Consider the following 26,867-nt stretch of genomic DNA (forward strand, 5'->3'; position numbering starts at 1 on the left):
CCACATGTAGTGGGAGTCACTGTTGCCTCTACAGTATCAAATGCAAGGCACAGCTTTGCACGGAAGGCAGCTGCTTTCCAAGTTGTAATAGGCTGTTAAGTTGGCTTCTTTAGGTTTCCTGAAGTCCTTGCAGAACTAATGAACAGTTCTGATGCTATTCAAAGGGCTTGCACTTGTGAATTTGTGTGGATGGGTATGGTTTCCTCAGTGTCTGAATCAAATTTATTCAAGTCTTTTTGTAACCTGGGTGTTGTTAGCACATTCCTTTCCCATTATGCTATAGTGTAAGAAAATCATCTCTCACAGGAGCAGTGTGGCATCTTCCCACTTTCGCTGCAGGACCTGGCCTGTCTCAGAGCAGCATTTGTTTCCCCTGGGAACTATGCAGCAGCAATAGGAGACAAAGTAGATCCTGCTCCAAGATTGCAAGTATCCGTCACCTAAGCTAAGGGAAAACACCTATTAAATACCACCTGCAGAAAGCCTGATAAGGTAGTAATTGCCAATTCTGACCACATGTGTATATATATGTAACATACATTGAACATACAAATCACTACAGGTTAGAGGGCTGTGATTTGCATTCATCTAAATTTTCCTGGGATACAACAGAAGAGCAATGCACTAGAGATTTAAACACTTTTTGCACCAGATTGCATGCACCAGATTTAAACACTTTTTAAAAAGAAAGGCTCACAACTTACAGCAGAAATGCTGTCACAGCTTGAAGCAGTGATTGAGTGCCTGGTGGGAGGGCAGGGCCAACCCAGGGGAGCACAGGTGCAAGCAACAGGTGCAAGCAATGCCCCTGAGTGACTGGAAGGGTGGAATCAGGATCCAACCTTTCACAGACCTCATTTAAGGGTTGACAGTGGAGAGTCTCTTGCTGGAGATTCCTGCCTACTGGTTGCCTTCCTAGGGTAAGTAGCTTTTTTAAATTTGTTTCTGTGGCTGGTGTATTGAGTGTATCCTTGCTTTCTGTAGTCTAGGACTTTGCTTTTCTGCTACTGTTGCTGTGTTTTCTGTCATATTATAGTCCTGTGTATCTTAACAGATGCTATTACGTATTCATTATCCCATTTAGGATCTCCTTTCTGTTTCTGAGATGGTGGAAGATTATGGTAATGTTAGACATGTAAATAGAAAAGTCAAACCAAAACATACTATATATATATATTTTTTTTTAATATGATTTAGCAGTTCAGAAGAGGCTGGAAAGGTGGAATCGCATCTCCTGACAACTCCAGTACGTGATTCATTGTTTGACTATTGTTGCATCATAGAAGGCTGAAGATCATTATCTTGCTGAAGGCAGTAATTTATTTGATAATGAGCCAAGCTCTACTGGCCTTACTCAGATGTTGGGTAGGACCTGAAGCCATGAGCTATGGAGTAACAGTGCTGCAGCACGCTGGGAGGTAGCCTGTGATTCTGTTGCATGAATTCTACTGCAGCAGAAATTAGATGTAACAATGCTATTTCTGCAGTAGGCTCTAAGAGCCTATTAGCGGGAGTAGAACAAGAGTAAGGTTTGGGTTGAGTGTTAAACTCTAGGTAACTTTCCCCTTGCTTTTGGACGTATCAGAACAATGTAATTCCTCTATCTTCTTTCCATTAGTATTTCTAATCTGTTAAAACAAACACTGTATCTTCAAACTGTTACAAGAAGTAAACAAAAAATGAAGTTCTGTAAAGAGAGAATAGGGATATGACAGAGAGCTGTGTATAGGCAGCAGCGAAACAGGCTTTAGTACAGCTTCCAGCTGTCAACTTCACAAGGAGCAGAGGACACTGAGCTGCTTGCAGGGAGCACACACAGGGATTCATGTTCTTGCAGGTCAAGCTGGAGGGAGATTCATGCTCAAGTGATGCCTGCTATGGCTATATCTTTTATACTGCACGTGACTGCGTATGCTTGCAGGAGACTGCATCAGGATGGGATTCTAGGAGGCACAGTGTTTTTTGAAGGCCCAGTTTGGTGTGCCCCAGCAGAGTATTAGCAGCCCAAGGGGAGAAAGGACTGTGGAATTCCTTTCTACCTGTGATTGTTTCACAGCTCCCAGCTAAAATGCAAGGAAATGTATGGGGAGGTGGGGGTCACTCTCTTGCAGTTTGCCAGATGGTGTCCTCATCTTACATATGACCTTACAAACACCTTTAATCTCTGCAACTCTTGTAGTCTTTCTTAGGTATTATGCGTGGAGGGTTTTTAAGAGCCTCCTCTTCCCAGAGGACTCAGTTGTCGAGTGGTGAGAGATGCCAGATAAGTTTTCAGTTAGGGGAAGATTTGGTGATTGAAAAATGAAATATGAGCGAGGGGTACAGGAGTCAAGGATAAGGGTGTGAATTCTGCTGTTGGAACAGAAAGGCTGTTGGAAAGCATAGTGGGAGGAGCTGATTCTGCTAATGAGCACATTGTGAATCGAGACATACTTCAAACTCTTTCTTTAAGTGACCACAAATATTCATGATCATGAACCAAGGCAGCAGAGTGCTGCTTTCCTTCAAGGCTCTGGGAGGTCTGCTGGGTTTGGCTGTGAGAAGGGCAGAGGATAAGGAATTTCTAATAGGTGTGACAAACCATCATAATCCTTGTTGTGGAACTGGGAGGAAAACCTAGGGTAGGAAATAGTTCTGCCATTTCAGATGGTGCTGGGGAAGGGTGAGCTCAGCATGGATCCAACATTATTGTCCTAACTTCTGTTGCTTTCCAACATTTTAATCCATTTTATTTTTTAATGTAGTGCATGTAATTGCACACTATACGCAGCACTCTTGTCAGCTTCAGCTTGTCTCAGAGCTAACCAAACTCTTTATTAGGCTTATTTCTATTAATCAAAAACATTTTCATGGTTTAACTTTTTTGGGAAAATGGTAATGAGATATAGTATGTTTCTGCCTCTTGAGATCGTTGGCTCAACTCCAGTGCCAAACATGATCAAGGTTGCTGCTATTCGTGATTTGCTGCATGATCTTTATGAGCAAGTAGAGAGCTTCAATCCAGTTTATCAGAGCAAGTGTTCACATTATAGAGCTATCATTCAATTTAAAAATAATAAGAGAGGATTTCAGAAAGAGTAAAGTAAAAAGTCAGCTGGATAATTAAGTAATCAAGAACTTCTTAGCATCTCTCTGTGACTGGAGAAATCACAGCACATTTTTGTATGTTCTTATTCCTTTTAATACTGCCAAACTGATATAACTCAGAAGAGGCAAACTGGATTTTTGGGTGCATCCCAGACAGACCGTCAGCCCACTGACAGCATCTGCAGTGTCACTGCTGCTGAGACCATGGGATTGCAATTGATTTCTCTGGCAATGTGAAAACCACAATACTTGAATGCAAAAAACTTATGTAAATAACGTTTTTAATATATGTAAAAAAAAGTAACATTTATAATATTTTACTATAAGCAAATGGTTAGACAAACTTTGCTTTCTTTACAGTAGAATCCCTATTGATTATATTATCTGGGTAAAATGAACAAAAGTTTATTCATGGATGAGGTCCAAACTTTTTATATACGTTTACACCATTATGTCTCCTTGTGACAGTTATTATTCGGAACGCGTTTCTGAAACAACACTGGGTTGAAAATAGCTGTTGTTAGGGGGCAGTTCCACAGAGCACTGTGGTGGTGCAGTGCCACCCAGTGATTGTCTGTCTTACTACAGGATGGTGTAAAAGAAAATGCGTTTCCTACCCCACTGTCGGATTTTCCTTTATTACTACTTTGCATCCGAAGTTATAATCACGTACCCAAAAGGTCCATCTTGCACCGTCCAGAAGACGTGCGCTGTCCTGGTCCCTGCCCCAAAATTGCTTACACCCTCCTGGATATTCTGATGAGATTTTACTCCAGTTATTTGCATCTCCGCAGCAGACCATAAATCCTTACATTCAGCAAGTGATGGCTTATCATTTTCTTGCCGCTATGGTTTAAAACATGCATTAAATTAACTGCCTGAGGGTTGTGGCCTCAAATAAATCAGTATGCAAGTATTTAAACCGCTAGTAATCCTTTCTGTTTCCACAGAAACACGTACGTGCTCTAACACAGACTCTTCCAGGAGGCTGGTGAAACAGGTGAATCTGCTTTTTATCAGAAGATCCTGATGTCTTCTGAATGAAGTCAGATATTCAAGGAACTACATAACTAGCCTTTCACCTGAAGTTTCCTGGGTTCAACTTGTCTATGCTGCTAATGAAACTACAGTTTATTACAGTGTAGTAGTACTATACCATATTAAATAAAAAAATATAGTAGAGGATTATTTCTCCTGTGGTAGAGGAGTTTTTTAGGTCTTGCTAGCAGAAAGGTTTTCATAGAGCTCAGGACACTGGCTTATTCTACAAGGAAGAGTTAAAAAGTCATCCCTCTTGAAGAGTTTTATCCTAAGGGCTTTACTGCATTACACGAGTACATCATTCATAGCCATGACAGTCACAGCACTCTTGCAGGATGGCAGCTGTGGCTATTTACATTTTACCAAGAAATATAAAGCACAGGGGATGCTGATCAGCTGGTCCTAAGCTATAGGAAGCTATGGTCACAAACCCAGATATCCTCAAATGTCTGTCTAGTTCCTTGATCATGAACCTGTTAATGTGTTTTGTAGGTTTTTTGTTTTTTTTTTTTGCAGAATTAATTCTTAGTGAATAATGAGATTTTGTCCCAGATTTGTCTTCTGTTTGCATGTAAATCTGTCGAGTGTTTTAACTCATGGTAGTTTCTAATTAAATACAGACTGCAGTGCAAACTCACATAGACTCCTGATGTGATCACATTATTACATCTGCAGAGCTGCTAGAGGTGCAGCAATTGTAGGGATGAACTTGTCAAATTGTCAAAGCTAAAATGGGAAGATGAATGTGTTAGTTCATAAGTTTCCATTCTTGTTTTTGTCCCACAATAAGAAAAGGTATCATAAATATCCAGCTCGTACACTTCTATATTGTATGAACTCCTTGTTTTAATTCATCCTTCAGCAGCATTTTTTTTTTTTTTTTTTAAAAAAGTCTTCTGGTATTTCCTCACATGTGCAGCTGTTTTGTTGATTAAAGGTCTAAGCACTCGATTTTTGACAATCCAAAATGCTGGAATCAAGGAATTATCATTATCACCTCCCCACTGCTTTTGTTATGTGGGAAGCATCACCACAAAGGGAAACGAAGAAAGAGTGCAAAACCTGGAAGAGGTACTTTTATTTATTAATTTATTATGAGAAGTTTGCTTTGATATGACTGAAACTCTTTCAGCAAATGCAGTGTTTTGTAATTAAGTCATAGTATACAGAATACATTATAAAGCGTGCATTATTCTCCAGCCCGAATGGTAACATCAGACCATTTCAAAGCTTCCCTTTGAAATTACGCGTTTTGCCATGCAATCAGTGAGATGAAGTGCTGCAATTCAGGCTTCATTAAACCAGGCAGAATTTTCTGTTGTTGCTATTAGGTCGATGTGGAAATTAAAGGTCGTATGCGGTGTCCATTCTGCTGGGGACGGCACACAGAACATTACGTTCCTGCCCTAAAAGCTATCAGATGGAAGAATTTGTGACCCCAGTGAGGGGAAAATGACGAGTTCAAGGGCTCGCTGGCAGCAGAGCAAACAGCAGCAGCCTGTACTTTCCTGCAGCTCTTAAGGCACAGAGCCGCTGTCTGGGTTCCCTTGTCGTGCACTCTGCTTTTGCAGCAAGTCACTAACGAGTCCACGAGGGTATGGCGTTGGGTAGTGCTGAGTGGCTGAGGAGCACGGCCTGCATCCCCACAGACCCAGTGCAACTTCCCTCTGCCGGACCTTTGCGAGGAGATGGCGGGGCAGGATGTCACCCCCCGCCGCAACGCCTCCCCCGGCGGCCATGACGGCCCGCCTGCCGCCGTTGCTAGGAGACGGCCCGGCAGCGGCACCAGCCCCGGGCAGGGCGCTCGCAGCCCGGCCCCGCCGGCACCATGGAGGAGGTGAGCCCCCAGCCTGGCTTTGGGCTGAGCAAGCGCTGTACAGCACAGCAGCCCGAGCTGCGTTATCTCCTTTCAATTTTAGCTTTTCCAGGCGGTATGGGCTAGTGTATTCCCGAGCCAAATGAAATAAATATTTGCTCTCGGATTTATTTACTTTCTGTTTTTTTGAAAGTGTTCAGCTTTCTGTTCTGGAAGGACAGCCTGGCAGGACAGCCCCGAGCTGCCTCCGAGGTGCAATCTCAAAGATGCACCTAGCCCGCAGATCCGAGCATGGAGATGCTCGGGCTGGCCGTGTCCAAGCTTCAACAACGGCAGCAATGCCCCTGTGACAGGGCAGCGTCCTGAGGGCTGATTCACCTCGCTTAGCACATCCAGCTAACTTCCAAGAAGTGGCTGTTCCACCTCTGCTTGGTGTGGTTGTTTTCTGTTGAAGGCTGTAATGGAGGTTATTTTAATCTGTTTGTAAAAATATTGGTGGGATTTGGTGTGCGTAAATCGAGCTAGCAATGTTTGGCTTCATAATAGAGCTGCATCTGAAATTTCCCCTTCGAAAAGTTTACCAGAAGCACTTCCAGCAGGGGGTGGCTTTGCGTGCATCGCTGTTACCGGCGCTTTCTGACATGCTTATAGCAGGCACTGTTTGCTTAAGAAGAATAAACTAATCGTTCTTAACAGTGTAGGGAACTGGGAGGAATCGAGGCTGAAATGCTGGCTTACCTAAAAAGCCAGTGGATTATTTAAACGGGGTTACAATAGTATTTTCTAGACCATCTTCAGAGTAGCTGTGGTATTCAATTACAGGATCTCAGTGTTAAAGCACAAGTTACTTCAGTAAAATGAGGGGAGATCTATTTGAAGAACAGACTGAAACGCGCCTGTTACATGGCAACAAGAGAACTGTAATTACAGAAATTTGTGACTGGATTTCTAAGATGTCGCACACTCAATATATTGCTGCTTTATATTTTGAGGTCAAGACCAAAATGTTTAGTTCCTCCCATTCATTGATTATCTGTCTCATTTCATTCAGGAAAAGTCTGCAAAACTGTACCTAGAAGAAAGTGCTTTTGAAGCACTGGAGAAAGACTTCCAAGAAGTCATCAATCTACTTAAGGGAGATAACACTCTGGAAAAATTTCGAACAGAATATGAAAAGCTCTATGCTGTTTTGAAGAAGTCTCATGAAAATGAGAAGCGACTCATGGAAAAATGCAGGCAGCTGAATGCTGAACTTGTGGTGAATTCCTCTAAAGTAGCTGCTCTCACAAAGCTCTCTAGGGACGATCGGGGAACTATAGCATCACTGAAGACGGTAAAGTTTTGAATAGAATTAAGTATGACATGAAATTGATAATGAAAAACTTGGTAATAAAACTGTCTACAGGAATGCTTTATTTTATATAGAGATCTAAATGGGGGACCAAGTGTAGACCTAGCATCTCCAGTTCCTCAACCTCTACTTTGCTACTGATTGCTTTGTTTCCTTAGCCTGGTATTTTTACTCATCTCAAATTCCGTATTTATTTGCATAGGTCTAGAACTAAGTTGACCTCGTTGGCTTTCTATTACTCAGTAGTACAAGTACTTCCGTATCTGTAAAGCAGCATATCTATGTTTCCAACTTGCACAGCTTTTGAAACTGGGATCATTATTATTTTCAAAGTGCTGCTTGGATGTTAATTATTGCCAGAATATGAAAAATCTACTTACATGCTGAAATATGGATTGTAGATGTTTCATGGTGTTTCTGAAAAGGAATCCTAAATAGCATTTCAATGTCACTTCACCAATTTACTCTAATGTGTTCTTTGTTATTATTGATTCGAATGCAGTCAAAGTGCTTGACTTGCTAAAGAGTAATCAATGTTTTTAGCCTTCTACTGAGGTTTGACTACCGTGGATCTAAAACTGCCAAATGATCAGTTAATAGTTTTTTTTTTTCCTCCTGATTGTTTAAAAGCTTAGGTTGTGGTATCTAGATTAGCATTAATTTCTCAGTTAGTTGAGACACCTACATGCAGTTGCCATTAAATGCTTCAAAATAGCGATTAAAATTCTTTATGGACTTATCTTGTTCCAGTAAAATAAATTCAGCGTAACAATAGGACATCTATTAGCATTGTAGAGATAGAAGTTATTTAACGTGAATTTTCTTATCCATAGTATTACAAAGAAAATAAACACTCAGCATAAATAGAACTAGCAGTGCTGTCATCCTGTGTCTGCGACTTGCTAGCCTGTGGCACTGCTCTGAACGCCCTCAGGAAGGGGTAAAACCTCATAAAATCTTACTGCTTTTCATTGCTGCTAATCAAAATCTGGAAGGTGGCAGTCAGGAATTGTAATGTTCCTTACCACTTTCTATTATGTGGCTATTCTATGAGTGTGAACAGTAGCAAAGACAGTCCTTCAAGATGTTCCCAACCTGAGGCAACACTGTCTTGGTAATGTCATAGAACTGAAGAGTGGAAGAGTAGGGAAGAAATGAGAGCCTTTCCAATGTTAGCAGCTGATTTGAAGCTAAGGCAAGCTATGTTTTAACAATATCACATACTATTGGAGCAGCTAAGTGATTTTGTAGCGAGAAAGCAGCTTGACAATATGGTCATATTAGAAGCAATGTGCAAAACACAGCATGTAACATGTAAATTCCAGTTGCATGCTATGGATCATGTAAACAGCACCAGTACTTTTCAGTTTGGATGTGAGAACTAGTCTTTCTCTTAAATGCTCAAGAATTATTTGGATGCTATTTAAGATATTCATATTATTTTATGGGATTTGACTGTCATTATTCTTCAAAACGAAGAATAACATGAAATATGAAGAGAAGTTCAGCTGTAGTATCTTATTATAGCTTTACTGACACTCAAAATCTTTCACAGGTGCTTAAAGTGGGTGTCAAGAAAGGTTCAAGTACTCAAATAGCAAATATGATGTTCTGCAGCACTGAGTTAGACAAATAATCTGTTCCAGTGTTTCATTATTTACAAGTGATAAGAGAATCCCAGTGGGGTTGTTCCTGTAAGAATGGTATAGCTGCTTCAAATTAAGGTCCTCAATCTTGGTGACTTGATGGGTCATCAGGGTAACAGGTTTATAGGTTTGCTTTTGTGGGTTGTTGGTTCATATACAAATAAAGGTTTCAACCAAGCTGCAGAGGCAGAATTTTTCTCCATGTGGAGCCCAGTTATAATCTGTAGGATTTGTTTAGGGTCAGGGGTTAACTGCACAAATCAATTGCTGGTAGGGCCCAGGTCAATAATAATCAATAGCTGTTACTGTCTGTTGGTTGTTCAGTGCTTTGTTTTGTAGTTTTAATAAACTGGACATAATAGTCTGCTGTTTATTGTCGTGTCAGAGAAGATAAGGGCCAAGCTGAACCATGGGGAAGTACAGTTCTCTCTTTCACTATTAGGGAAACTGATCTATAGGGGTGCAACAGAATGGGAATTTATAGGAGCTCATACTGCCTTGCTTTGAGTTACCAAGTTTTCAGATTTCAAGGGAATCAATCCAGTGTACTAAGGAAACATTTCATAAATTCTCAGATCACTGATGTGATCTTTGGGTCTGTTTAAGGAAAATAAAATAAGGCAGTCACACTTCATAATTTCTGCTTCACATTTTTCAGGGTACTTATTATAAATGCAAACATCCAGCTTCCATCTTTAATTATACAACAAACTGCATGTACCTACATTTGTACTGCATTATCCAGTGATTCTGATACACTCTACCTTCTTTCATTTCCCCTCTCCACTGAGTAATAAATGTGATTATTTTTTTCACTTAAAGCATCCGCCTTCAGAAATTTCTTCCTCTCTACTGTTGAGTTTAAAGGAAGAGGTACTGTTTGTTCTTTATTCAAAGTAAAATAAATCGTGAAGGAAACCATCATAATGGAGACTGGTTTTGCTGATGCTGAAGTCTGTAGCAATCTTTTTTTTTTTTAAATTTAGATTTTGCCTTTTCATGATGCCATTCTCTGTATGTGCTAACCCTACTGATAAAAGTTGTTTCAACATACGTGAAGGGCAAGATGTAGTTCAAGAAGTTCAGCACAGGGTTTCCTGCAGTCACAGCCTGTCTGAATGGCCTCACTGACTTCAGGTGGTTCCTTCTGTGGACTCTCACCGAAACAAAATGCAGTTTTGAGCCTAAGGACTCGCTCAAACCAGTAAGACCTCTCAAAGGGCTTACTGATATTTTTCACTAGTTCTGTCCCCCCAAAACTCCAATCATAATGATTTAATTACCCAATTTTAATCACAGTTTAATCAGCCAGCAGGAAGCTTTGATTTAAGTAATCAGCTTTAATCTTATTTTCCATTTGCATTTTTCTAGAGAAAGATTGGTTGTCTCTTGCTGGCTGCCACATCTGAAAAGTGTATTTGCAGCTATATTTTGTTGTGGCTGTTTTGTTGTTTGTTTGTTTTTTGAAAGGCAAGATGATACGCTATGTCTTTGTACGATTATTTCTGCCTAGCATGCATTTATTGAAATTTCATAATTTAATATTTTTTATGTAAGAGAATAACGAGTGAAAAATTTATTACCTATTGGATTATATCTGATAGTTTATGTGAGATCATTGCTGCATGGAAATTAGAACTCTAAATGTGTAAAACAAAAATTAACTTCAGTATTTGAAACTGTTCTAAATATGCTTGATATGTAACTAGAAAGCATTTTTCAAACTAGATTTTGAACTAAGTAATTCACAAAGTAATAAAAATACGGTTTGTTGATTATAATCTTCTTCAGAGTTTCAGAACAAGTAAAACCCACCATTTAACTCTTTATTATTAGTCTGGAAAGAAAAAAAAGCCATAGGACAAACGTTCCTGATCTTTAAGCTCCATCTGGTTTCTCTGGTTTCTCCACTTTCAATATGCTGAACTAATTGAATAGCTAACATGAAAACATATTCTCCCTCTAGCTTGAAGAGGCTGCAGATGTTATATTCTGTGTTAGGTTTTCAGCAGATTCTGGTAGTCTGCTATTTCTGCTGCTTCAATGACTTGACGTTTTTAATTGAGGCTGTAAACAGCTTAGCACTACATCTATTCAATTTGAAAGAGCTCAATACATACACTGACCATACACCATAACATAGCTTGTCATTATTTCTAACTTAATGTTAAATAGGTTTATTTTTAGAACCAGGGATATTAATTCAAATAAGGAATGGCTGTAAAAAAAAAAAATCATCATCATCATATAAATTATTAATCTTCAAGTTGACATAGAATGACTTGGATTGGAAGGGGCCTCAAAGATCATCTAGTTCCAGTTCCACTGCCATGGGCAGGGTTGCCAACCATTAAATCAGACTGAGCAGGAGCTCATCAAATCTGGCCCTGGATACCTCCAGAGGTGGAGCAACCACAATTTATCTGGGCAGTCATCTGATATTAGTTGTGGAGGTATTCTGAATTTTCTTCACTGTTACATTTTTGTATGATACAAGTAGAAATTGAAAGGGATGTTATTTCCTGATGGACTTGTGCTTGTATCTGACCCTGCTCAGGGAGGTCCTAAAGGTAATACAGAGTTGCAGAGCCACACTTGAAATCTACATCCATTAAAGTCCATGAAGTTAAACACCCTGTCAGCAGCCAGGAGAGAAAAGAACATGAGAGACGAGACAGCATGCTGTGATTTGCAGTTCAGAAACTTCTAGGGTTAGAAGTACTATCTTTGTTGGGAATATTTCTCCCACTGATATGTCCATACGCTTTCTGATTCAGTACAATTTTTAGGATAGAATTTCAGAACTACTCAGAGCATGGTTTGAACCTAGCAAGGAATAAGCCTGCTATGTGATTCTTAAGGATCTTTTTCAAGGGGGAGAAATGCAGAGGAAGTTAGCAAATGAGAGTTTGCTTAATTTTCTATACCTGCTTGAAGATACCAAACCATGGGGTTGTGAGCTTGGCTTTCAAATAATTCTATGTGCTGAAGTTTGGCATGAGAATTGTGGCTCATCTAAACATGTAGTTTAAGCCAAAATGCAGTAGGTCATCACAGAGGCAAAGGAACAAAGAGGCAGCAAGGCCAAGAGTAACATCTCTTTTTACCCCTCTGAGAAATAGTAATCTGGTTGTTCCATGTTGTAACAGCTATTAAGATTTTTAGAGAATTAAGTGAGCTATTAGAGTGCAAGGGAATTTTGTAGGCACTGAGTTTTCAATAAATGTTTAGACATTTACTGACTTACAGAACCAAAACCTCTAAGAGTTATATTTGATAATATTCCCAATCTTTGTGTTAAGAGCGTCTGTGGTGTGAACTGACATTGTCTGAATGGCTGAAAATGCCCCCATTCTAGTGAAAAGACAACTGGTGAAGGAAACTTGTGAATCTGAGCATGAAAAAGCATGAAAATCTGGTTTCTTAATTCACCAAAATGCAAGGCAATTTTTAATTTGTTGTTCCCTTTCAACCCAATTTAATTTCTGTCAATGTTTTCTGTTTGTTTTTTCAAGGAGATTGAAAAAGCCTGGAAAATGGTGGATGCAGCCTATGAAAAGGAACAGAAAGCAAAGGAAACAATTCATTCACTACAGGAGGAAATAGTACGCCTAACTAATTCAGTGGAGCAGGGATCTGGACTGTCCTCCAGTCAGGAATACAAGTAAATTTTCCACCAAAAAACAAGTGCCTGATCTAATTCTCTATTATTCTACACCTTGTTTAGCCGCTACTGTATACTAGAAGGTCACTGGAAATCGGAGACAGAGATTTTTTTCTCCATTTCAGTTTTCTCATGAGTGCACATCTATTTGTTCACGTATTTGTGCAGTGAACGAGGACAGAATCAGACTGTTAGTGAGTTCATTGAGCATTGAATTAAGCTGAGAAAACAAAAAACAGTACTGTGCACTTTCTCAGTAATGGTCCCAGTGTTTTATCTGACGAGCATTTCGATATACCAAGTCTTTCAGAGTGGGAATCAGTCAAGTATTTAACTTACAATGGCAGTAGGGCCCAATAGGTAAGGAAAGGAAGCAGGAGACTTCTGTTCCTAGCTTTATTATAAAGCATTATCATTGGCTGTATATATTCACACATCTAATTTTTTTTCTGTTGAACAATGCAGCCACTAGCATCAAGTGATCTAATCTCAGGTGGAGCCTCTGGCTGCTACAACATGCAAATAATTGTGATCCTGAGGATCCGTCGATTTTAAATGCCCTCCAAAAGCTCTCTTTATAGTCAGGTCCTCAGGTTGTTCTTATGCTTTAACATTAACTATAAACTCAAAGATGCAATAGAGTATATTGACCCTTAGGATCTGTGTACCTTCTGTTGAGATTGCTGATGGCTGAATCAGCTAATTCTGAATTGCTATATTCACACTGTGTAAAGGTTTTTATATTACGTGTTCTGGATATGTATGGTGCATGCTCATTTTTTGATGTTTCCAACTCTTCTGTATGTGAGGAAGGGATAAAACAAGAGAAGGATTTATTGGACTTGTGTTGATTGTGACTCTTAAATGATCACAGTAGGTAAAGCCTAAAATTTGATAGACCAGAAAAGTATTAATCAAAGAAGAGTTTAAAATGAAACAAACTTTTAAGCTATTCTTTTTCACTGAAGACCTTGTTCTGGTGTAGGAGGAAGAACAGAAAGGGCTTCTGCCACTGCTTACCTATTGTTTCCTTACTTCCAGTATCAGTGAATTGATAAAATACAAAGAAGAGATAACAAAGGAGCGAGACCAGCTCTTGTCAGAGGTTGTGGAGTTACGTCAAAGTCTAACTCAAGCCACAGAGCAGCAGCAGGATACAGAGAGGGCAAAGAATGAGGCAGATGAAGCTATTTTGCAGGTCTGTAAAGCTCACCAGGTGATGATTTTAGGCTCTGTCCTAAACGATTCTCCACTGCTGCGATTGATCTCAGTTGACTAATATACTACTGCTTATTCTTCCACATCTAGACCCTTTTCAGGAATGCTCAGAAAAGAATCTGTTGTGAATTTTTGTACTTTTCTCTATTTCTTGGCTATGTCCTTGGAAAAATGTATTGTCATGTACCAGCTACTTCCACAGCTCCCCAGTAGCCTGATTTGAACCAGAGTTCCTCTGCCAATGTCATAGTTATCCTTCATACTGGCAATTCTTCTTTGGTCTGTTTGTTTCTTTTCTGCACTGTAAATCCCTGTGCTTCTGAAGAGCAACTTAGAACACTGACCTGGAATTTTGATCCTTGTTCACTTTCTGTTGATTGTGATTGTTGTATGATGCCATGCAATTATTTTTAAGAATGTACCAAATTCTGACTTAATAGCCTATTAGGCTCTTTCCTCCTGCACTGCTTCTGGAAAGCTTTTTCAAAACCTCACTTTTTCTAATGGTTAAAAACTTTATTACACTGACTTCTACCTGCTGATTTTGAGCTTAAATAAATAATTGTTCGCTTCACTGGTGTCTGTACAGAGCACTCACGTTCTATCTCTGCTTTTCTTTGTCTGCTCTGTAAGTGAGGCTTTCTATTTTTCTGAACATCTGAATAGACAGGCCTCTTTATTGAGCTATATGTATAGCTTTCTTTAAATGCATATAGCAGCTAGTGATACAGGAAACAGGATCAATAGGATACCCACTGGATGGAGAGAAAGTAGATCAGAAAAGCTGCTTCAACATACAAAAATACAACAATGAAGAATAAAGGAATGTAAAGAAAAACATTAAGGACTGGAGCAAGATAGGAGAGAAGAACACTCAAAGAATAAAGAAGAGAAGGAAGCAGCGTTTAGCTTGCAGTTTTTATTAATCACAAATAGGAAAGGGTTGATGTGCCTGTGTTCCGTGCACAGTATTATTTTCTGTTTCTAAAGCACTTAATTGGGAATGTAATACAAGAGAATGTAAGTATTTGTTTTTCTGTCAGCACTGAGAGAAAAGAAAGAAGTGAAACTCCCGTCAAATCTTACTGAATCTTGCCACCTTTAATCTTTTGGTACCTACTTCATCGGCCCTTTAATTTTTGGCATTGTTACAGTGCATAGAACCACCTTCCATTCTTCCGAAACAAAATCATTTTCTACTTCAGACTGCTTAAATAACAATGGTTTGGTTTTTTGTTTTTTTGTTTTTTGAAGAACCTGTTGAAGGCTCTGGCAGTTCTGCCAACTTTTCATTTGTGCCCTGATAGGGAGAAGAATCAATAAGTGAAGTGCATCTTCCAACTGCTGGTCTCTGAACTGGACTTTTCCACATGGATCAACCTCCTATAGATATTCTCTGGTGCTTCTGCTCCATCACATTTTTGGGGACAGAGAGAGCAGAAGTCACAAGGACATTATCAAATGTGAGAGAGAATTTCTTTCAAAGTTTCTGCTGAGGAGTATTGAGAGCAGAAATATTGAGAGTAATTGTGAATAGCTGCTTGAACACCTTTGTCTTTTCTGTGTCAGTATAAGTGTTTCTGCTGGTGCAGTAGAAAAAAAACAAAAATCCTTGCAATATAGCATTCAATCCAAGTTTGTTTTAACCCTGCATTCAAAAAATACCTCTTTACTAATAACTTGTAACAGAAAATACATTTGTGCCGCTACATCTCCAGAGGAATGCTCTGTGTATCTGAGCTCTACTGGACCCTCCTCTACGGATGATCTGGACAGTGCTTAACAACTTCTCACAATCAGTAAATAGGTTACCTACTACAGGATTTCTAGTCTGCTATTAGATAACAGTTACTTCTCAGATCTGTGCAGTAGTGGATGCAGTAGAATAGAAGCCATTGTTCTTAACATTAAGCATGAGAGGTGAGAGGCCTTTTATGCCTAATTAAAAGGCAGCGGAACTTAAATTTTTGTTTTCTTTATTATTACAGCTTCAGCAAGAAATCCAAAGGCGTAACAATGAGGTATCACGAGAAGCTCGGAAGAAAGAAAAAATGGACAAGGATCTGAAAAATCTTCAAGCTGAAATAGTTAATAAGCAGGCTGAGATCAAGAATTTACAGCAACGTGTACAAAAGAACAAAGAGGAACAACTGAAAATGGAACAAAATCTGAAAGAGCAGAAGGTATGGCATTGGCGTGCTTTTCATCTGGTCTAAAGTTAGAGTCAGATTTCGAAATAAGAAGAAATTTGATCTTCCTGAAAGGAAATGGAGGGAGATTATTTGAAGTCAATAAATTCTATTAATTATTTATTTTTATATAATTTTAAAAACTAACAAATATTTGAAGGCAGATGACAGTTTTCAGATAAAGTTTCTCCCAGAAATCAGTAATGAAGCACAGTGGTGTAATTAGAGATCATCTCATCCTGAAAAGATGATAGTGAATGAGACAGAGTCTGTGAAGCACAGATGAACTAATGATAGTAACGGAGATTGCTGAGTTGCACTTCTGGCACATATTGCCCCTTTTGCCACTGATTGAATGTAGTGGCATGGGTAAAGCCATTTTAAGTCTGATCCCTTTTTTTCTTCTCTGTCACAATAATTTTCACCTACCTCTCAAGCTTGTGGAAGTGTTTCTGTCAAAGGGCAGAGAATTGTCTCTGTAAACCTTTTTGATTGATATTCCCCTTTCTGTTTCCAAAAACTTTATCTGGAAATGTACTAACATAGTGTTCTGGAAGTGTTTGAATTTTCAGGTTTTCAGTCCATTTCCCCTGACTTTGAGAAACTCTCAGAGAAGCAATTTCAGTAAATGGCAGGAGACATCTCATCACTGTATAACAGTCCACCTCAAGGGAAACTTTCTTGGGAGTTGTTGTGTATGTAGTAAATTTATGGGTTTTATAGCTTTTTCTTCCCTTTGGGTCTCTGAATTGGTGAGGGTAGAAGTTTGTGAATTATTTTTTTTTTCCAACGTATACTCTTAGTAAAATACTTAGCAAAAAGAGATAAGGAAAACATGATTATTTCTCTGAATATGCACTTGTTTGTTTATCTGAATTTCTCCTCCTTACAAGAAGGATAATGAGTTGCTCAAGAAGTATGTGCAGAGACGAGCAACAAAGCTGATGAAATAATGAGAAAACAAATGCTACGAGAAGCAGCTGAGGAAAATAGAGTAGTTTAGTACAGAGATAAGGAGCTGAGGGGAGACCTCATCACTCTCTACAACTGTCATAGAGGAGATTGCTCTAAGAAGGTTGTCACCTTTTCTCAGGTGACAGGTGGTAGGATGCGAAGAAACAGACTCAAGTTTTGCTAGGAAAGGTTTAGACTGGATTTTAGGAATAATTTATCCATGGAGAATATAGTCAGGTGAACAGGCTGTCCAGGGAAGTGGTAGAGTCCCCTTCACTAGTGGTATTTAATTTATATTTATTTATATTACTATATATCACATACCACATATATGCTAGTGGTACTTACTTATATTTATCTATATGGAAACAGCAATAAGAGATGTAGTTTAGAGGTGAACTTGGTATGTCAAGTTGGTGGTTGAACTTGATGACCTCTTAAGATCTTTTCCAATCTAAATTACTTTATGACTGTCCAAATATCACCAAGTAGTTCTTGAGGGCGTCTTCACAATCTGCCAAGATATGCTGTTTTTAATCAGGATGTCTGTGAATTGAGGTTTTGCAGTATTCTTTGTCTTCCTTTCTATAGCTTCTTTTGGGCTTTCTAAATGCTTACTTTAGGAGCATTCAATTGTCCAAACTGTCCTAGAAACTGAAAGTTCCCATGAAGTACCATGCCTAGGCTAATTAACCAGGCTGCTGCACTGTTTTGATTGCCTGTCATAGCTTGAAGTTGTCTCTGGAATCACTGCATTGTACTTCACAAAAAAATTCTTTTCAAACATAGGGTAATCTAGAGTTCAGTTATAGATCTGTAAGAGGAGGTGACTCAAATATTACCACACAATAAAGTTATTTTTTATCAACTGAACTGTAGTTGGCTATGATGCCTGCTCTTGCTCCACTCTAATTTATAATCTGTTATTGCTTGAATGACAGTGAAGTTGGTTTGGTACAGCAGCTGTAGGCTTCACTCCACCCATGACCAAGTCTGAACAAAGAATACTCAGAAACAGTGTAATCCTGACATTCATAACATAAGCTGTTTTCATGTTGTCTTCTTTTCACATGTATTTGGAAGAGTGATATCCTGCTCCTCTTATTTTTTTTTAATAGGATAGTATGTATTGACTTCATTGGTTTACTGCACGTAAATACTTGAAGTGTGAAATATGATGGTCATTATTTCCTCACTTAAGGAGTAGTGATTATTACAGGAAGTCTCATCAAGCAGAAAAAAACACTGGTGGATCCAATATTGGTGTATGTGTACACCATACAAACCATGAAACTGCTGTTCTGAGCTTTTGACTGAAGACAAATTAGAGAAGAAAATGGTTGGGTCCTGGTCTCAGCAAATCATGTACCCAGATAAATGCTATTGGCATATTAATGTAGAATTTGCTCACTAAGAGGCAGAGCTCCCTTGCCCTGTACTGATTGAAGTCATTTGAATTGCATACTGATTTTCAGTAATTATATGTACCAAGTGATTGTGTTGCATGATGCTTGCCAAATGCCTAATGTGAATTAAAATATTTATCCACCACCTGAGAGAGACCTGCTAAGCTTCCAGAAAAAATGACACTGGCTGTGTTATTCATTAGAAATTATCATTTCATATGAACATTTCTCATATTTCATATTAGTAGTTTCATCAGCAATGAAGAGTGGATTGTAAGCAGACAACAATCTGCAGCAGCTTTTATCTCCTGGGAAGACAGAATGTTCTGTCTTCATGTATATGTATATATTGTAATCAGATTAAGAAGAACTAATAGGATTGTTCCTTAATCAATCAGATGGTGAATGAAAGAACTGGTAAGGAACTTGAGCAACTTCAGATGAGAAATAAGAAGCTTGTGCAAGAGAGTGAGCAGCACAGTGTGATGTTTCAAGGAGTAGTGCAGGACCTTCACAAAAAGTCAATGGAACTGAAAGTAAGTACCAGAAGGTGTGTGCATCCTGTCAGATATGCAGTTTGCTCAGAAAGTAATGCCTCCTATTTATTTCCATGGAAACTGCAGCAGGTACAAAGAGCACAGTAACACTATTTGATGGAGCAAATTCTCAGCTACAAAATGCTATTTTTCAGCATAGTCACCATCATTAGCTGTGCATTTTTGCCAGTGATGAACAAAAGCTTATGTGCCTCTAAAAATAAAATAGGAAGCATTACTTTGAGAGCTGTCCTTGTATTTCTCTCTGACTGTAGTCATGCTACTTAGAACTTTACATTGTTAAAAAGTCGTTTTATACCACACAGAAGCAGATGAGTTTCAATAGAGGAAGGATTAGATGATTCCTGCGTATGATTTTTGAGCTATGTTGAGAGAATTTGAGGGATGGAGTAATTTCTAAGCATTATTTACTGATCATCTTCTATGTGACCCACAACACTTAAACCTTTGCTCGCTGGTGCACTGAATTTCTTAGAACAAGTATGTACCAAGTACAGAGAGATTTCTTTCTGTGGTTGCTTTCATTTTCCCCCCTTGTTGGTTTCTATAGGCCAGAGATGATGAACTGACTCAAATGCACCTTGAAATTTCAAAGATGAATAAAGTAAGAGATGTTCTCCAGGGTAAGTTACGTGCTGCAGAGGAAAAGAAAGTTGCTGCAGGACATGAGAAAGAGACCCTAAAAAGTCAAATATCCGGTCTAGAGAGAGGTAGGTGCCTTAATCTGACGAATGGATCTGTCCTCTGATTCACCACTTGTTCATTCAAGGTGCTTCTTTGCAGAATCATGCTCTTGGTATGATACTGTACAAATGACAGTTGGAATGATTTTTATAAAACTTCCAGATTTTTCACATTGCAGCATGTATGGGTTGCAGATACAGAAGATTTTACTGAACTTTGTGATGTGCAAATTTGTGCTATGTCATAAGGATTGTTGCCCCCAGTGAACGTTTATTGCTCCTGCTCTGGCCAGTGGAAAAGGGTTGGAAATTACTGAAAACAGACACGGATAAGACATTATTTTTCTTAACTTCTTTAATTCTGCTGGATTCTGCTGAATAGTTACAGCATGGAAAAAGAAAGATACTTGCAGGCAAGCTGCTAAATTTAGTTATGGTATATTTGGGGCTTCAGTTGGTCAGCAGATGTACTAAAGCTGTACAGGTAATGGCTTTTACTTGCTAGCAGGTCTGCAATATTTTGAGAAAGATCTTTCAAATGTACATTTTGGAAGAAAATTCCTTGGGTATAGTAAAAGATGTTTTAAAGTGCAACTAAATTTCAAAGTAAGATGTTTTGAAATAAACACTTTTCAAAGTGATTTTCAGAAGAAATATTGAAAATGTTTTTGGTGAAGTAATATTATGAAGTTGTCAAACATTTGGGACAACATACCTGCCTTCCCCCCCCCTAAAAAAAAAGTCCTTTGATTGATAGAAACCTAACCTAGTTCAAGTTGATACAATCATGGATTAAGTCTTCCTGCGCTTCCTTGCTTCCAGATTGTGTCCTGAAGAGATTGCATATATGAGATGTTAATGCCTTTATGTATCTGTGTTTATGCAAAATCATGTCTGTTTTCCATGCATTTCTGCAAGGGGAATAAGCTTTCCCACAAGCGTTTTGCTTATACAGCCCAAAGCCATGCTTGGTACTAGAGAGAGAAACTTAAAAGGATCAGATCCATACCAGAATGCCTGAGAATGGCTACTGGTGATGTGTCCTCTTGCAATATTGGACATCTCTTAGCAATCCAGTGTGTTGCATTTCCTGAGCTGTTGTGTTAATGTAACACTTTGTAATTAATTTTAAAATGAAGTGAAAACATGTGCACAATAGTTTATATATATGGACTTTTAATAGTATGTGTGCCATGTTAATCTTAACCCATGGCAAGTAGTTTCAACTCCACTGAAGCCAATAGAATCTCACTGCTTCAAAGGAGAACTGGATTTTACTTAAATGGATTAGAATGACTCTGAAAGTTCCTGCTTTTCAAAGTGCTTCAATTTTTGGGGTGCTCACTTTGAAATTTGTTAAAAGCATCTGATTTTCAGTGTGCTCCATAATTTCTTAAAGTTTAAATTTTGTGGTATCTTGAACAACCAAATATACCACATTAATTATTGTGCCTGAGTTCTTCTAAATACTGAAATAAGTATTAACCTCCTGATACCTGAGGGTTGTAAAATAGGCTCAATGGTTATTGAACTTTTCATATAATGCTAAGAGTTTGTACTAAGTCCAGTAAGTTCTGCATGTTTACAGCTGTTCTGTTTGAATCCATTCTTACACTCTTTCCTGTCTTTCTCTAGAGTTGGAGGTTGCCAAAAAGCAAGCAGAGATTGACAAGAAAGCTATAGATGATCTTGTGAGGGAGAAGGATACACTGAGCAAGGTGACCTCGCATTTGTAATACTGATAAACAAATTTGATGACTTGAGAGTGAAATGTCTATAGTTTAAACTCTGACAGAGAGACATAAATACTGTAGAATAAATGATGAGTCAAACAATAAGATCTTTAAGCAGGTGCTTGTACTACTTCTATAGTGTGCACTGAAGTAGTTCTAATACTCATGAAATATTTCTAAGTTTTACTCCATCATGGAGTTAAACAAAAATGACGTTTTCATCTTGAAAGCCCATTGTTTAATTTCTGAAAAGTTGATTATAACTGTACTTTACACTCTGTAGCATATCAAAGTTAATATTAATCTAGGCAAATTAATTCTGTGGTAGCAAAAGAACAAACCCAAGTGTTGGTGCACCGTGTAACAGTTCGGCAGACTATGCTAATACTAATCTTTGCTTTTTCAGTCCATTTCTCTTACTGATTATTTTCCAACAGCCCGAAGTTTTTTGTACTGCAAGATAGCATCTCATGGTATTGTCATTCCTGAAGAGTAATCTAGTAAAATTAATGCTAAAAGATTACTTCGGTTGAGAATCTTTTCTTGGTATGGAGTCTTGTGCCTTGACACAGATGAAGACTTCACAGATAGTAAATGCTTTGAATTTGGGAAAGAAATTCCAAAGGAGGACTAGAAAGCTAGTTGTTTGTTTTTTTTTTTTTAATGATATCTTGGGTTTTTTTGTGTAATCTCTGTGTATAAGTTCAAACCACGCTTGGTGAATTTGAAATTGCTGTTTAGTAAATGAGAAGGAAGTTATTTTATTGGCTACTGGCACGCTTTACAGTCTAAATGCCTTGATGTTGGCAAGGCTTTTTCAGTCATTAATTATACTGCTTGTAAACAATCCCATCCAATTTTTTTTCTGTAATGCAGATATTAGTGTTTTAACTTCAAATCAGAATAAGTACTACTTGGCAGCTCTGTGAGAGATTGCCTTTTCTTTTTAAAATCAGATTTGAGGCTCAAGTATTTCAATTGAGCAAATTAGATAGGAGATAATAGCATTAGGAAGTTCACAATCCACTTAGATAATGGCATATTTTTGCCACAGTGGTGGCAGTGTTGCTTTTCTCAGCTCAAGAGTCATTATTTTGTGGTTTCTCCTGCAGAACTTGAACAAGGCCACCAATGCCATTCAGAAGCAGATAGATTTGGTCAAGCTTCATGAAAAGTCCAAGAAAAACTTAGAAGAAGAAATTCAAAATTATAAGAACGAAGCTCAGAAACAAAGGAAGATTATTTACCAGTTGGAGAAAGATAGAGATTGTTTCATCAGTGAAGCCAGTGATCTCAAACAGAAGGTAGAACACCTTTTTGTGCAAGTTGTTTTTTGCTCTTTTAACTTGTGAAGCTGTGAAGATCAGACATTTATTTGCCTATGTTCCGATGGGAGAAATCTTTGATAAATGGTTTTCAGGCAGTTTACAAAGATTTCTTCTTTAAAGTGTGTTGTCCACTACTGTGTTTCAAGTCTCTCTGGGGAAACCTTAGCAATGACTACTTATTCTACGAGAAGCTTGGGGTATAGCTGTGTAGTTCTCCTATTCTTCAATCATCTGGGAAGTGAAAGTAGGGTGGGAGTTTGAACCAGATCCTCTGGCTTCTCATAGCTCAGTTCTGCAACTGCAACTCTTGCATGCAGTTGGAAATTAATCTTTGATTGTTCTGTTTTGTCTGCAAAGGACCTTATTTTAATACTACTGACATCCTCAAATTCTGTTGAAGCTAGTGAGAGACTACAGTGATTAACATCTTTGTAAGAGATCAGCATTTTGTATGATCAATGCCAGTATGTGTAAAGCATCTGATCGTGTTCAATCTCATCTACAAAATGGATTTTCCAGTACCAACTACAGACAAACACTGCATAAAACTTGTGCTGTATTGTGCCCATTATTCTTTATGGCTTTATTCCTGAACTGTACACAGGAACATGATTGTGACATATTCCATTAGCTGCTGAAGATCACACTGAAAGGCCCTCCAAGAAGATCATTGATTTTCTGGGATTGGCTTTCAAGGTGTTTCAACTCAGAAGTTATTTTTTCACTTTAGAATTATCCTTTACAGCTAAATGTGACCAGGGGCTTTAAAATTGTTGTTTGAATGATGCATGCTCCCATCTCTGGATTGCCTTTTGTCATTACCTAGGAATAATATTCTGTGGAAGTGAGATACGTCTTCATTGCAAAGTTACATTTTGCATCTTTTCCTCGTAGTGCATTTCTGACAGAATACATATGAATTAAGAATGTTGTAAACTAGGGCCAGGGAGTAATTCATAACATTCAGAACTGCAAGGCTTTTGCTTTCACTTTTGATTAAGATTACTCACAATATTTTGAGGGTTAAAGTGAAAAATGTTTGGTTTTCTTTTTTTCCTGTCACTTTGCGTGTGAATTTTCCATCACCTACAAGGCAGAGTAAATGGGTTGTGACACTTGAGCTGTTTGTATAATGATGCCTGTATTGTGACTTCAGTTTTACAAAGGATTTCCGTGCTTCTCTGGTTCAGTAAAGGGGCAATTCTTTATTCAACTTGCAGGTGAGGAGAGGCAGGAGTAGTTTTGACCATGGGATTTTGTGAGATGATGGTCATGTCCCTGCAGAGCTTCCCTACGTGAGAAGGGTAACACAGGATAAAATACAAGGGTAGAAAGAGGAGGGAGTATCGTGGTTACTATTTTTCATAAGTAATATTTAGGTTCAGTGTTTGATGTATTCAGATGTGTAAATGGAGAAAATGTGGTAAAACTTACATAATACAGGAACCATTTCACCATAGGTCAACACTCTTGTATTTTACTACCAATCAATCTCTAAAAGATCCTGCTGTACTCCTTCTGAATTATGGAAGAACTTGTAAAGAGCCAAGCCCATCTAAGTCCAAAGATTTCTTGGAAATCCTACAAAGGCTGACAGAGCCATGCTCTCTCTAAAAGTTTCCTTGTTATTTACAGCAGGACTGAATTTGTAGTTGCAGAGCTGCTCTTTCAAAATCAATATTTACTGGGGAGTAACTGATGAACAGAGTTACATCCACAGGAATAAAATATTTTAATAGTGAGAATTTAGCTTAGTCTTGCTCTTCTAATTTTTGGCTGGCTGACTGGTCACTTGTACCATTTCAAGCCAGCATTACTTGCTGCATTACTTCTCAGTTAACCTGTACAAATGTGAAAAAATCTGTTTGCTCTTTGTTGTGTAGCTTGGGTTCCTTAGCTACAAACATCAGTAGAATATTTCTGTTTTGGCTTGAAATACTTAGATTATGAAATCTTGGTTTTCCAGTGACAGATTTAGGCTTTTAGAAAGCAAATAGTGAAGTAACTCTTTGAGTCCATCTGAAGCATAGGTATATCATTAAGACACAAGAAGGACTTCTCAGAGTTATTGAACAAAGATAAGCAAATAAGGATAGTACCAGAGCTGAGTTGTTGAGTAGGTTCACTAAGCTGAACAGGTAACCAGCACCAAATGAATGAAGTAAGCAGGTGAAAATTCTGTGTACAGAAGGAGACTGTCAATTTTGAATTCTTTCTGCTTAGCTTTGGTTTCTCATTACCAAATCTGAAAGGTGTGTACAATCAGCACAGTCATAATTGAAGATATTCTGTTGAGAAACATTGCATATATCTTTTCTGGATTTATGAGAGGGAATCACTTGAGTTTAGTTACTCCTGAAAAAGCAGAGTCAGCATCCTGACTATGAGCACCGCATTGAGAAACTTAGTCCATGAGCTTATTGCACTTAGATTGCATCAAAACCAAGCAAAAGATTTACAGATAGAGTGACCTACTTTCAAATCTTGCTCCAGCCTATGGTTGCTGTGGTGCTAACTGAAAGCATACCTTATTGATTTCTACTCCCTACTATTACTATTGACAGGTTGTTTTTAACAGAAAGGGAAAAGGCAAGAGTGGGTTATAAACTGAGGCTATGTTTTTGTATTGCACTGTAAGCAGTTCCTAGGATCCTCTGCAGTCAGCTTCAAATGTACTAGAATTGTATTCCTGTGCTGTAATAACATTTTCTATATTTAGCAATCCCCTATCTTCAGAGTGGATTGTGATAGAATAATCAATTAATTAAGCTCCTGCCCCATAGTTAGACCTAACAAGGCTTTACTGCTAAGCAAGGGACAACTTTGCCGACTGCAAACTTAGCAGTTATTGACTATCTGATGTAAACATTTTTATATGCTTCTGCATCAAATGTAAATCAGAGCTCAAATGGCTGCTTTCAAAACCAGTCTGGAGATCTGGCTATGCAGTGCTGTTGTAAGTGAACTTTCCTGGATTTTGTCCATAAGATTCCTCAGCTTTTTGCTTAATGCTTTGATCTTTTTCCTGGCTTTTAAGTATGGCATTCCTTTCTCCCTCAGGCAGGGAACCCCTCAAAAAAATGATGCTCCTGACATGTACTCCTTAGTTTATTTTTATTTTTATCATCTCTTTCTATCAATGAAAGCATTGGATTCTATTTGACTAATACCTGTGCTGCTTGGTTTTCGTATTTGTACGGTAAGAGGAAGGTTCTTATTCTGGGGAAAAAAAAAAAAAAATTAAGAAGTGTACATTAGGAAGCCCACCAAATGATTAGCAATTATGTGAATTTTTGCTCTTTCAGTGTAGTAATTCCTATGTATTGTTATGTTGGTAACTATTTAATGAAGGTTTCTGTCACATTCTATATTTTCATTCATTGATGCTTCATATGATCAGTTGTCAACAATCTGCTATGTTACTCTGTTCTCTTTAGTGAATCATTATTTATCCTCTTTAATGGGAAAAAGTAATTGTGATTACCTGAGATTCAAGTTTGGAATCTACAGTTTATGATCAGATATGTATTTATTTTTTTTTTTTAAAGTTGAGGCTTTGGAAGTCAACTGGATTTCACAGTAGAGGTGTAAATGCAGGGCTTTTTTGAAAATGTTGTCTTTCTATCCATCTTATCATACCAATGACCTCCAAAATCATGTTCCAAGTCTAGCTTTGCTTTGTAATAATCTAAGGTCATTCTTAATGAAAGCTGCTTATGTTGATTTTGTTGAGCCAGTTCAGTGGTGATACTTCCAGTAGATTGTTTTTAAGTTAAATATATGTATATTTGTAAGTTTTAGTCTCGAAGGAAACAACCATGGTATCAGATTGAAATAAAATGTTCCTCTCTGTTAAGCAATCAAAAAAGGTTAAACTTTTACTTGGACAGAAGTGATTTTAGCTGTAGATTCAACTTCTTATCATGGAGATCTGGAGTTGTTGCTCTTGATTAAAATCATAAACTCAACCCATTTCAATAATCTTATGATGATTTAATCACATTCTTTTCCTTCTTTCTGCTTCAGGTCCTCCAGCACCTGAAAGATGTTGAAATACGAGAAGTGAAGATCTGTGATTATGAGAAGAAAATAGAAGAATCTGAGATTAAATTAAAACAGCAACAAAACCACTGTGAAACTGTGAGAACAGAGAGGAACCTGTACAGTAAAAATCTGATTGAAGCAAAGGTAGAA

The 26,867-nt window shown here is 38.1% G+C and overlaps 1 protein-coding gene across 3 annotated transcripts in view; it reads left to right on the forward strand.

Annotated features, from left to right (window-relative positions):
- Nucleotide 1: 1 nt before the first annotated feature.
- CFAP58 (cilia and flagella associated protein 58) overlaps nt 2-26,867 on the forward strand; it is a 61,728-nt gene continuing 34,862 nt past the window's right edge. The window contains exons 1-11 of one of the 3 annotated variants that reach the window (XM_048945516.1): nt 5,099-5,199; nt 5,460-5,965; nt 6,996-7,277; nt 12,457-12,605; nt 13,647-13,803; nt 15,812-16,006; nt 18,771-18,908; nt 19,480-19,639; nt 21,248-21,330; nt 22,458-22,649; nt 26,700-26,861. In XM_048945516.1, the coding sequence (XP_048801473.1) occupies nt 5,957-5,965; nt 6,996-7,277; nt 12,457-12,605; nt 13,647-13,803; nt 15,812-16,006; nt 18,771-18,908; nt 19,480-19,639; nt 21,248-21,330; nt 22,458-22,649; nt 26,700-26,861 (1,527 nt within the window). In that variant the 5' untranslated portion in view covers nt 5,099-5,199; nt 5,460-5,956. Of the gene's footprint in view, nt 921-5,098; nt 5,200-5,459; nt 5,966-6,995; nt 7,278-12,456; nt 12,606-13,646; nt 13,804-15,130; nt 15,287-15,811; nt 16,007-18,770; nt 18,909-19,479; nt 19,640-21,247; nt 21,331-22,457; nt 22,650-26,699; nt 26,862-26,867 lie in introns of those variants that run through there. The other 2 variants (XM_048945517.1, XM_048945519.1) reach the window with 2 other exon arrangements.

Source organism: Lagopus muta, chromosome 5 (genome assembly GCF_023343835.1).
Source record: "Lagopus muta isolate bLagMut1 chromosome 5, bLagMut1 primary, whole genome shotgun sequence".
Taxonomy (NCBI): Eukaryota; Metazoa; Chordata; class Aves; order Galliformes; family Phasianidae; genus Lagopus; species Lagopus muta.